The sequence below is a fragment of the Anguilla anguilla genome, chromosome 2, assembly GCF_013347855.1.
Source record: "Anguilla anguilla isolate fAngAng1 chromosome 2, fAngAng1.pri, whole genome shotgun sequence".
Taxonomy (NCBI): domain Eukaryota; kingdom Metazoa; phylum Chordata; class Actinopteri; order Anguilliformes; family Anguillidae; genus Anguilla; species Anguilla anguilla.
Window position 1 is genome coordinate 48,513,623 of NC_049202.1, and position 11,196 is coordinate 48,524,818.

General features: G+C 47.1%; 1 protein-coding gene across 5 annotated transcripts in view; it reads left to right on the forward strand.

Moving 5' to 3' along the window:
* Positions 1-11,182, forward strand: part of LOC118217201 (probable helicase with zinc finger domain) — a 33,383-nt gene extending 22,201 nt beyond the window's left edge. For 3 of the 5 annotated variants that reach the window (XM_035399035.1, XM_035399057.1, XM_035399067.1), the window contains exons 26-31: positions 209-255; positions 784-1,018; positions 1,256-1,454; positions 4,521-4,638; positions 7,421-7,637; positions 10,126-11,182. In XM_035399035.1, coding sequence (XP_035254926.1) covers positions 209-255; positions 784-1,018; positions 1,256-1,454; positions 4,521-4,638; positions 7,421-7,637; positions 10,126-10,277 — 968 coding nt within the window. In that variant the 3' untranslated portion in view covers positions 10,278-11,182. Of the gene's footprint in view, positions 1-208; positions 256-783; positions 1,019-1,255; positions 1,455-4,520; positions 4,639-7,420; positions 7,638-10,122 lie in introns of all 5 variants that reach the window. The other 2 variants (XM_035399040.1, XM_035399047.1) reach the window with 2 other exon arrangements.
* Positions 11,183-11,196: the final 14 nt, after the last annotated feature.

Consider the following 11,196-nt stretch of genomic DNA (forward strand, 5'->3'; position numbering starts at 1 on the left):
CACTCCCTTAGCCCGTAATGAGCAGTGCCGTTTTCCGTGGACCTCACTGAAATGTCAGGTCATCGGAGCCATTATTCTGATTACAGCCATGCTCTGTGACCAACTCGCACATCCCGCTTCCTTTTTATTCAATTTCATTAAAAAGCTGCAGAAAGTCAATTGAGCGGCTACGTTTGTCTAACACCGTGTGCGTGGCTGTGCCTCTCAGGTTTGGGGACCCTGTGTCTGTGGCCGGAGTCCGAGGGAAGGGAGCAGGTAGGACTGTGCGCCCACGCTCAGATATGGGCCTGCTTTGGGTCCCCTCAGCAGTGTGCCTTCTGGCTGAGTCACTTCCATTTCAAAGGGCAGGGGGCCCTGTAATACAGTGCTCTTGTAGCTCTTTGAAGATGGTAGTCAATCATGAGTGGCCAGAAACTTCAAAGCCATTCCTCCCATTGTACCTTGCTGGATAGGATGGTTCTGACACACTTATGGCCTTGTTTAGCCTTTGCCACAAAATGGGTGATTTACTAGCCTGACCATCTGATACAGTGCGTCACCCTTTATGGTGTGTGACCCAGATTTTTGTGATTACCTTGAACTGGTGACATTACGGACTGCGGTACAGATAATGACTCCTGATGTTTGTTCTACTTCAAACATGCCAGCTGTTATGTACATGTTATGTACATATGTACAACTGTAATCAGGCTGTTTGTTTTTTGTGTGTTTGATTTTGTGCGCGTTCTTCCTGTTGTCTCACCTTGTGCGCTCTCTGGCGCCGCTCTTGTGTTCACGTGTCAGGTTGCGGGAGGCTTGGGATTCCGGCGGAGCCGATCCCCGGGGCTGCCTCATTTGGAGCCGTGCTCCACCCCCACGCTTCCCAGCTCCCGGCCTTACTCCAGCCCCTCGCCCCCCCCGTTCGGCCGCGACGGCTCCCCCCCTCCCTTCAGAACGTCCCCCGAGCTGGGCCACCCCTATTGCTCTCGCCTTCCCGGGGGCGGCCTTTGCCACCCCTCCATGCAGAATGGAAGCTACGGTAAACAGCAAATAGGCACTTATGCTTTTGCAATTGACTTCTATTACAGTTGCTTGCGATTACACAACTAAGCACCTCTTCTCAGGCTTTGTCATTACACTATTTTTGGTTGAGCTTTTTTTATTTTAATGCTCCATGCTGCGTGCTGCTGTGTTTGTGCAGTTAAATTATCAAGGCACAGCAGTTCTGTGTTTCTGTTTAGCTGGCGTGGCTCAGACCTGTTCCCTCTCGTCGCAGGGAGCGGGAGATGTGGAGACGAGGAGCCCTCCGGGTACTCCCCGTGGGCAGAGCAGAACAGCCTGCCGCTGTCCCCTCTCCTGCACAGCGCACAAACATCGCCGTTTCCGCCAGGGGACTCCCCCCTTCACTCGCCAACCACCAGCCCCGGCAGCTCCCTGGGGTACGGGACCGAGGACAGCTGGGCCTCCCTGGGAAGGTGAGGCCTGCACTCTGAGAGAGCGTTGTGTCTCCACATATAAAAAAATAATCCTGTTGATTTTGTCTATGAAGAGCCTAAATGACCTTTATTGGACATAGATGTGAATTTCTCTATTTATCTGCCTCGAACCCGAGTTTCCACTGGAGATTTATTAAATCAAAGCCGACACACAAAGGCCCGACGATATTAATGAGCCACTGGAGTTCAAAGGAAATGATGGTGGCGCTGCCGTGCATTGTGGTGTGCGCTGTGTACCACGGCACTTTGTTTTTAATTCAGGGGAACAGCACAGGGACTGGGAAGCGCAGCGATGTAAATAAAACAATAACCACGGGGAATGCTGCTTGAAATGCTTCGTATGCTGAGATGTAACACCCCTCACCCATCGCTGCTCTCTCTCTCTCTCTCTCTCTCTCCGCTCCGCCTTCACGTGATCCGGGTGAGGCTTGAGATAGTGATGGATGCTCGCCCAGAATCCCCTCTGGTACCACGGATTCCCTTTGCAAAGGCCACCCATGTGGCACTGCTGTCTCGGGGGCACCTCGAGTCCCCGCTGATTTAACTAGTGCAGGTGTGCGTTGCATAATACCTTCACATTAAAGGGCCCGATTACCAGCTGTGGATTTTTTTTCTCTCTCTCGTTTCACTCAAACTGCATTCAGAACAGCTCAGAAATAAAGAGGCGAATGAATCTTGTGGAAAATGACGCGCAGATGTTTGCAGAGACAAACCCCAAACTTTCCCTGCTGTGCGCCACACACAAACTCGCCATTCACGCGAGGTAATTACAACAAACGCTGTCATTATATGTTTGGAGAAGCGCTCTTTAGGCGAGAGGACGCACTTGTGCTTGATCAGAGAGGAAGCGAATCATCTGCAATTGTGTATTCTAGCCCCTCCCTCCTTTCTCCTACATAGGTGCATTTTTAAAAATCGTTAATTTAGTGAAAGGTGTAATGGTTATTGTCGTAAGCTTATCGTAAAAATAGTATTATCAGTAAAGCTTAAAACCGTTGTATAAAAATAAGCTTTATTAGTAATCACTAATAAAGTACATAAAGAAAATGGTTGCATGATGCACTGCTTAAATCCGTGCCCATTACAGCTTAAACCTTATATGCATTCAATGATATTGAATAAAAGTAGCTTTTTACTGTTGGCAAATGTGACTGCCACTAACAAATAATGACATCTCTTTATTGGCACCTTGGATATTTAAGTGCAATGTTCCTATAGATTTAATTGTATTTAATTAGGAGGATAGGCCTGTCATAGTAAATTTAATTATGTCATGCAAAATTATATTAATCTACTTATCTCGCTAGTTCATAATAGGGTGAAACTTGCACATGAAAAATGAATAGTGCTGCATTCATATTGCTACAGGTTTAGTTCATTAAAAATGGATAAAAACAGCATTTCCTTGACCGTTTTTATTTAAATAAATATACACTGAAGTTAGATTCTTTGAGGAAGGATTGCTGTGTGAATTCAGAGGATAGCAGGCACAGCTCAGATTATTGATTTTATGCAGAAACTGTGGGGGGAGTTTTTCCCAGTCATCCTCTGAAGCTATTTGTGTAGTGGTAACAGAATATTTAGGATGTACAACTGCAAGACACAGAGAGGCTAAACTTGCCTCTGAGAAATGTTTAAGTCTCTCTGGATAAGAGCGTCTGCTAAATGGCTGTAATGTAATGTAAAATTGGAAAACAAGTCCAGTATCTTGGTGTACATAGACTGTACTAATCACCAGGCAGTCAGATTACCCTTATAGCAGAAGAGGGGAGTACTCTGCTGTGCTGGCTGTTGGTTTTTGAGAAGGGGAGGGAGGGGGGAGGAGTGCCCTGTGGAAATGAATCAGGGCACTGGGAGCTGGCAGATGGGGCTGAGTTCAGGCCCCTGGTGTACACCTGGGGACTGTCTCCTGCTGTCCCCTGCTCAACCCCACAGGGGCTTCTCTGGTCTCCTGACAGTTGTTACTTTTAAACCGTCCCCCCAGGAAACTTCCACAGCTTCCGAAACTTCCATTATTTTCAAAAATAGTTCTGTTACCAAAATATAAATTTAATTTAATTTTAATCCCATTTTTTCCCTCATATAAGTCATTCTCTTAACCAGAATTTTGTTTTTATTCAGCAGGGTTGCTTTTACTCTGAAGTAAAGCGTAAATGTTGTTATAAGAATAGATTTAAGTGCATCTCTCTGGTCCTGTGGTGGATTTGGAGCGAGGCCCTGGCTGTTTGCGTGTGTGTGGCGAAGCCCAGTAAGTGGCGATGCTAATTGCACGGGGAGCCGTGTCTGTGTGTGATGAGGGATGACTGGCAGGCAGGCTGGCTGGGCCACCGTGGCCTCTGCTCTCTCATTGCAGTCTAATGAGGAGCAGCTGAGCTCCATTAGCCCGACAGTGTGGCACTGGACTCAGGTGCCACCTTCATCTGCCACGGCGCACAGATTGCCTGCATTCATGGGGGAGGGGAAGTAATGGCGAGGGCATGTCTGCTCTTTGTTCCTTTGCTTTGCTCATATGTTTTTTAGATTTTTAAACCAGTTTGCACAGTGATTTAACCCATAACACATAGAAACTGTGGTGTTTTAAAAGACACCAAAAACAAACAAAAAAAACAAGATGTAATTTTTCAATAAACATTTATGGGGCAAAAGCTTTTCTTGAATTAGTTTATTTTCTCAATCTGACATTATCAGTATACAAAAATGCCAAGTTACTCACACATACAAAGCACTGTCTATAATACCTGCCATCCCAATATTCTGTAAAATGGTCCAGAATAAAGGTGTCTTCCAAAAATTATTGATTTATTTTGGGTTGTATTATATAATATACTAATTAGTAGGAGTATGAATGTGAACTGTGTTGAGTTTCATAATGCACTGTGATCTCACGGAATCTCATTAAGGACAGGGAACCTTCCTCTTGCATCCCTCAGTGTGCTTGATGTAGAACCCAAAGACCATCCCCCACCTTTGCAGTGCATTCTCTTCACTCTCTTCGCCACACATTAATTCCCTCTCTGTCCCCTTCCTCCTGTGTCCTCCCTGCAGCTTCTCCTCCTCCGCCCAGGCTTTCCAGCATTCGCCCCTGGAGCAGCGCACGCGGAGCGGGCCCGAGCTCTACTGCAGCCCCAGGCCCAGCCCCAGGCCCAGTCCTGCCGAATGTGCGGTAAGGCGGGGCCACCTGAGGTCAGCCACCTCAGAGGGAGAGGGGAGGGGTAGTGTGCTGTGTTAGCGCCGGGTGTACCCAACGCAGAACAGGAACATCGCTGACCTCGGGGGATTTCCGCGAGGGTATCCAGGGCCACGCGCTGCACTGAACACAGGTGTTACCCTACTTGCGTACCTGTGTGTTCAGCTTGGTTTTGGGGCTTTTTGGAGAGTTGGCTACTGGAGCTTGTTGGGACCGCTGCGTTGTGTGAGAGTTCTGGGATTGTGAGTTTCCGTGCGTCCTTGAGGATTGTGGGTCCTGAGAATGAGGCTCTTGCCTGGGCTGCTTTCAGACGCACGGGCGAAGTGCTCCGGACGCGCGCGGCCTCGCTGCATGCTAAGAGGCTTTACCGTTGTAACCTTGGAGAGGTGCGGAGTTGGAGGGTGGCGCAGCCGTAAAAGTGATGTATATACGGAGTGGTGTCCGGCTCTCCCGGCCGCCGCAGGGACAGAGCCACTCCGCCGCGCGCTTTTAATTGCCGTCTCCAGCCGATCCGTCTCACGCTGCGATGCCGGTGCTCCCCGGGCACGGAGCAGGCCGTATATTACGGAGAGGGAAGCCAGCTCGATCATTTTTATCTTTTAAAGGGACCATTAAGAAGAAGAATAATTTACCATGATTAAATGTTTAGCCTCGTAGATCAGCCTTCACAGTTTAAATTAATTGGTGTTAACTAAGCATTTTAAGTTACTGCTGTGAATTAGGGATGTTGGTTCCCGTGCCCAGCTGGAAATTCAGAAGACAGAGTGCCCGACTTCATTAGCTCGGCTGGGTAGAAGGTTCAGACAGCTGTTAAGCCCATTCCACTCGGAGCCTCCGAGGACAGCGCCACTTGGCTCTGCCCTCCCCTCTTCCCCTTTCTCCTCCTTCCCTCGCTCAGTCGGCGTGTTCTGTCCACTTCTTCCTCTCTCAGTTCTTCCCTGTCCCGCCCTCTCCTCCTCTCCCCCTCCTGCTCTGGTCCCCTTTCACAGTAAGAGTCTCTGCCGTCTCACGTCTGCCTGTGGTCTCGTGTCCTCTCTCAGGAGTCCTGCCTGGTCTCCCAGCACCTTGTAACACACGTGGCGTCCCCCCCTTCCTCATCGCTCCAAATAAGAGGATATAAACAGTCCTGAGGGCGCCGATGGTCTCTCCCCAGTAAAAGATGTCGGTTGCGATGTTGAACACGTCGCTGGTGTGTTAGCGCGCGTCCTGTCTTCCCGGTGCTGTTTGTTTTACGCGTCCGAGCAGCGTACACCCGTACCGGCTCCACTCACGGGCGTCCTCTCATCGCCGACGTTGCCAGGACGCGCTGATGCTTTCAGGGCCGTGCGAAACCGCAGCACGACGACCGCGGACGAGACTTCATTTCCCGTGTCGACATTAAACGGTTTTTGAACATATATTTTGGGACGCCGAGATGAATTTGTCCTATTCATCTGGGTTATTAATCGCTGCCTTAAAGCTTGTGTGTTATTTTTATATGATCCCTGTAAGAGCGCTGTTAATGCATGCGCTACACTGCTCCCCGCATGTATTTTAAGCAGCTCTGCAGCCACTGGCTCAGCCATTATCTGTTTACACCAATTGACTCCGCCGTTTTCTCAGCCCCTTATCTCCCTCCGAAGCAATCCAAGCCAAGCGCGTATGAAATTATTTCGCTGGTTATGAATAGCTGCTCAGAATCTTTTGACTCGAACCAGAGGAAGCCTTTTTTTTTTTTTTTTTTTTTAAAGGAAATGTTCAGCTGTTTCTCGCACGGCTTGTCCTCGAGTTAAATAAATAAACGAAGGAGAAACGTAAATAGAAAAAGGCAAAGGACACCGGGAGAAGTGTGGCTTGATGGGAGGACGGGAAGCAGGGCCGCCTCGGGGTTTGGGGGGTTGCGGAGTCTGAATGCATGCCACGCTGCACTCAGGGTTGGGGGGTTGCGGAGTCTGAATGCATGCCACGCTGCGCTGAAGTAATGAGCAGAATCTGTACGGTTCAGTTTCCCCCTTTCTTTCCGCAACAGAAGTAAAGCGCCAAAAATTGTTTTCACGTTCATTTTGGAAAAATAATTAGTCAAATTGCCTTCTGACCTGCAGATGACATGAAAGCCTCTGTTTATTTGGAACCGGCACATATTGACAATTACTCTCACTTAGGTCACTAATATTGAAAATAAACAAAAACAAACAGACGCTGTGCAGAAGGCTGATGATCAGTTATCTTCCTGCAGTTGCAGTGGTGCCGCTTCTTCCCTCTCTACCCCTTTCAGTGATGTCCAGGAAAGAACCTGGGGAGGAATTTGTGATGTGCCATCTCTTCTTCTCCTTAAAATGTATCCGAGCGCAGAGAGAGATAAGGCTTTTTTGTATTTCTGAGGTAGGAGTGTAATTTAAAATCGTCGACATAGCGGCTCAGATTGAAATCTCTGCGAAGGCCCGCATTGTCTCTGGCGGGTGATAACGGCGCACTAATTTGTTGTGATGAAGTGTTGAAGATAGCAGGGCCATGTGTCTGCCTCCTAATGACGGGACTACTTGAGGGTACAGTGCGCCGTGCTATTTAAAGTGCTCTGGTGTATGTCAGCCCTTCCCCGTGAAGCATTTGGAGCGGAATGCGCTGAAATGCGGAATGGAAAACAAATAATTTTTACGGCCGTTGGATCGCCCCTGTTCACCTCTGTCAAGATACTGAAGCTGTTTGTTGTCACTAAGCTCCCTTTCAGCAGCCGGCCAGTAAGGATCATCGCCCCGCCTCCTCTCTCTCTCTCTTGCAGGAAGGCGAGTGGATGGGTGGGCGGAGGCTGTACCAGCGGAGCTCCTCCTCTCTCTGTACCACGGGGGCGTCTCCCCCGTCCCGGGCTGACGGAGACCCCAGCCCCCCCAGCAGCTTCTCCGTGTGGGCCCAGGAGAGACAGAGCACGCACCACGAGGAGAAGGCTTACCCCGCATCTGGACCTGGTGAGACCGGGCGGAGCGGGGAGACAGGTGGAGGCACGTTGGGCTTACACCATTTACCAATTCTAGAAATCACTCCAGACTCCAAATGGCTGGAGAAGTTCTCCTCTTTTGGTGGTCTTGTGTTAGCTTCTTTTTTTTTGTGAAATCCACATTTAATTGATCTTTTTAAAAACAGCTTTTCCCAGAACTGGTGTCCCACCCCCCACCCCTCTTCTTTCCCTTACATGCTGTAGGATTTGCCCCCCTTTGAAGGTGGGGCTGTATCTCCTGAGCTCCTCCTGTCTTCAGTGGCAGCCTGAACTGAGGCAATCTGTAGGCTGCGCGCGCTCGTGCAGATAACGCTCGGGATGAGTCATCAAAGCCCGTGTAAAAGGCACACATTCAAACGTTTTTCTCTTCCCTCTCCTGGGCTCAGAAACGAGGCTTTTCCGTATTCTCTTATTTTAATCTCCGTCCTTTCTGATGAGCAACGCAGCGGTCTGAAAATAGCATTAGATTTATTTTTTTGTATTAATGAAATAACATTGTTAATTAAATGCTTTACAGTCTGCTTAGTTGTCAGGCGGATTAGAGAGCAAAAGTGCAGGGGGGAGGAGGGGGGTTCTGGTGGGGTGGGGTGGTGTGTGTGTTTGTGTGTGTGTGTGTGTGTGTGTGTGTGAGAAACGGCGGAGAAGGATGACCTTTCTGTGATTGCTATGTGGTTGCTGCTTGGTGGGAGAGTGGGCGTGTCTGCCCTGAAGGAATGGCAATGTTTTAATTGGTAATCACTGCGTGGTCGCTGACCTGACTGTCCTGTGCTCTGGGTGTGACTCAGATCCCCCTATTTCCACACTCTCTGCCAATATAGGTTACCTTATTGCATGTTTGTCTCTCTCTGAAGGCTCATGAAAGGTTATCAACTTAATGATGGTGGATTTATGTGGTGGCTGTAACCAAAGCTGACACCCCCCCCCCCCCCCCCCCCCACGAAAAAGAAAATCAAAGAAAATAAAAAAAACCTGCACCTGCGTCAGACATTCAGAGACTCCGTCTTGCTTCCTGTCTACCCCTGCAGTTCTTATATCTGTATCTGTGTGACAGAGACGAGCAGACAGACTCCAGCATTCCTCCCCTCCGCCCCCGCTCGCTGCTCTGTTGCTCTGATGTCCTCATATATTCATCAGTCTCAGCCTCTGGCTCTGTCACCCCCCCCCCCCCCCCCACATCCCCCATCCTGTGCCTGTGGTTTCCCCACCCCCAGATACACAGCAATCAGTGCTGACATCTCCCAAATCCAACCATGCTTCATTATTGAAGGGAAAAAAGCAATACCTGTAACTCATACATTAGAGACTGAACACATATTGATTTTATAGCACAAGCCGCTGGTAAGCTGTGTTCTCTCTGGCATACTAAATTTCTAGCCTTTCCGGGAGCCTGATGAACCACCCAGATTGCTCTCATTCATCCCTCTTGTCAGAGCCCATTACGCACAGTGAATTAGATTGTCTTTCTCATTGAACCCCGCCCCCCCCCCCCCCCACCTCTACTTGTTGTTGGAATGTGCCATTGATTAGAGCCCTCTGTTGGTTACATTTAAGAGAGTTTATGAGTGGTATGGGACCTGTGGACGAATGTCCTGTACCCTCTTAGCTGCCGGCCTTCTCTTGATGTCGGTAATCATTTTTCAGCTGAGGCTTGTCTAAATAAGGTCTTCTGCACTACGGATTACTGGCTTTTCTGTTGTTTACCATTAAGTGGTGGAGCTGAAACCGCCACTGTACGTTAGTGGGTATGATACCTCATGTAGTCATAACCCTTGAAGGAAAATTATAGGTTGAGCTTCAAGCTACTGTTTGTGGAAACCAAACTGCAGTGGGATTCAATTCAACAAATGCTTAGTAATAAATGCCTAGTAATAATAATGTCCTTTCTCTCTCTGGCTCTCTCCCTTTCTCTCAACAAAATTCGAAACAGTGGGCATATAAATTTAGTGAGCATGCTGAAGGGGGTTATCTTTGTGCCCCTGAGGTTTGAGTTTTGAATTTTACAAGCTGAATAACAATATAGATATGTTTTGTGGAACTTGGTGTATTGGGGGTGCAGTTTGTGTGGCTGATGAGGAGGGTTGTGTAGGGGGCAAGGTCAGTCAGAATAATTGTATTGATTGTGACTAAAGTTTTTTTTTTTTTTTTTTCCTTTTTGGTTTAATATTGTTTGTATTGGTGGTTTTTTCCAGTTGTTCTTTATTTTATCTTTTATTCTAATGTAATGAGAATAATTGTCAATGATGTGCTAATAAAGGGCCATGAAAGTCAAAGTCTCTCTCTCTCTCTCTCTCTCTGTCTATCTGTCTCTCTGTCTCTCTCTCTCTCTCTCTCTCTGTCTCTCTGTCTCTCTGTCTCTCTCTCTCTCTCTCTGTCTCTCTGTCTCTCTGTCTCTCTGTCTCTCTCTCTGTCTCTCTCTCTCTCTCTCTCTCTCTCTCTCTCTCTCTGTCTATCTGTCTCTCTCTCTCTCTCTCTCTCTCTCTCTCTCTCAGCAGAGCTGGGTGGGGTTCAGTCCAGTGAGGTCCACCTCCAGAGTGCCTGGGCGTGTGCCAGCCAGGTGCAGCCCAATGACCCCCTGGCCCTGCTGCAGGAGTTGGGCCGCAGGGGCGACCAAGAGGACAGTGCATACTACTCTTACTTCCACTGAATGCAGCGCTCACTGCTCTGGGTCCCACAGTGCCTGTCTTTCTGTCCTCTTTTTCTCTTGTGCCGTTTCTTTTTTTCTTGATATGCACATTTGATTTGTTTTATTACTTATCAATGCACTTTTTTGTTTATAAATGTGGTATGCATTTTTTATGTTCTGGGGGAAATTATTTTGATAGAGGTTTTCAATGTCTTTGACAAAGGGAGGGTTCTTTTCTGAAATGTGGGTGGGTAAGTTTGTGATGGTAAAGGGATTATTTTTGTTTAATTTTTTAAAAATGAAAAAGCATGTAGTTTTGAGGTAGATGGCCATCTCAGTGTAGTGGAATAAATGTGAGCCTACTGTCAGACATTAAGAAATATGACTCATCTGGATATACCCCACATATTCATAACCATCATACCATGTCATGCAGCTGTAAACCCTTCACCTCCATCATGGAACATTGAATGATAACGTATTGTCAAATCATAAATCAATTCTTACTTCCCTGACTTGTACCATTACATATGAAATAAAAATAGGGAATTAAAAATTATGCATATTTAATACTTTATTTAAATGTTTTTTTTTGTGTTGTGAAAAATACACAGAATTAATATCAGTATATTTAAAATATAAAAATAATTTACGTTGGAGTGTTGACTGATGAAATGGATGTATAATATTTTGTTGTGTTAGATACAAAAATGCATTTGTTATTTCATAATCTTTCATGTAACACTGCACTCAGATGGCTCTCTCTTTGTTATGTTGATTTATTTATTTATTTGAAGTGTGTTTGGTTGCCTTTAAAAGAACAGTTTGGAGAATAATGATTGATCTTTTATTTTTGCTATTTTGTGGCTTTTGTTGATGAATGGATCCTGATGAAAAAGCAGAAAGTAAATATTTTGGTGAACAGAGATAAGGCTCTGTG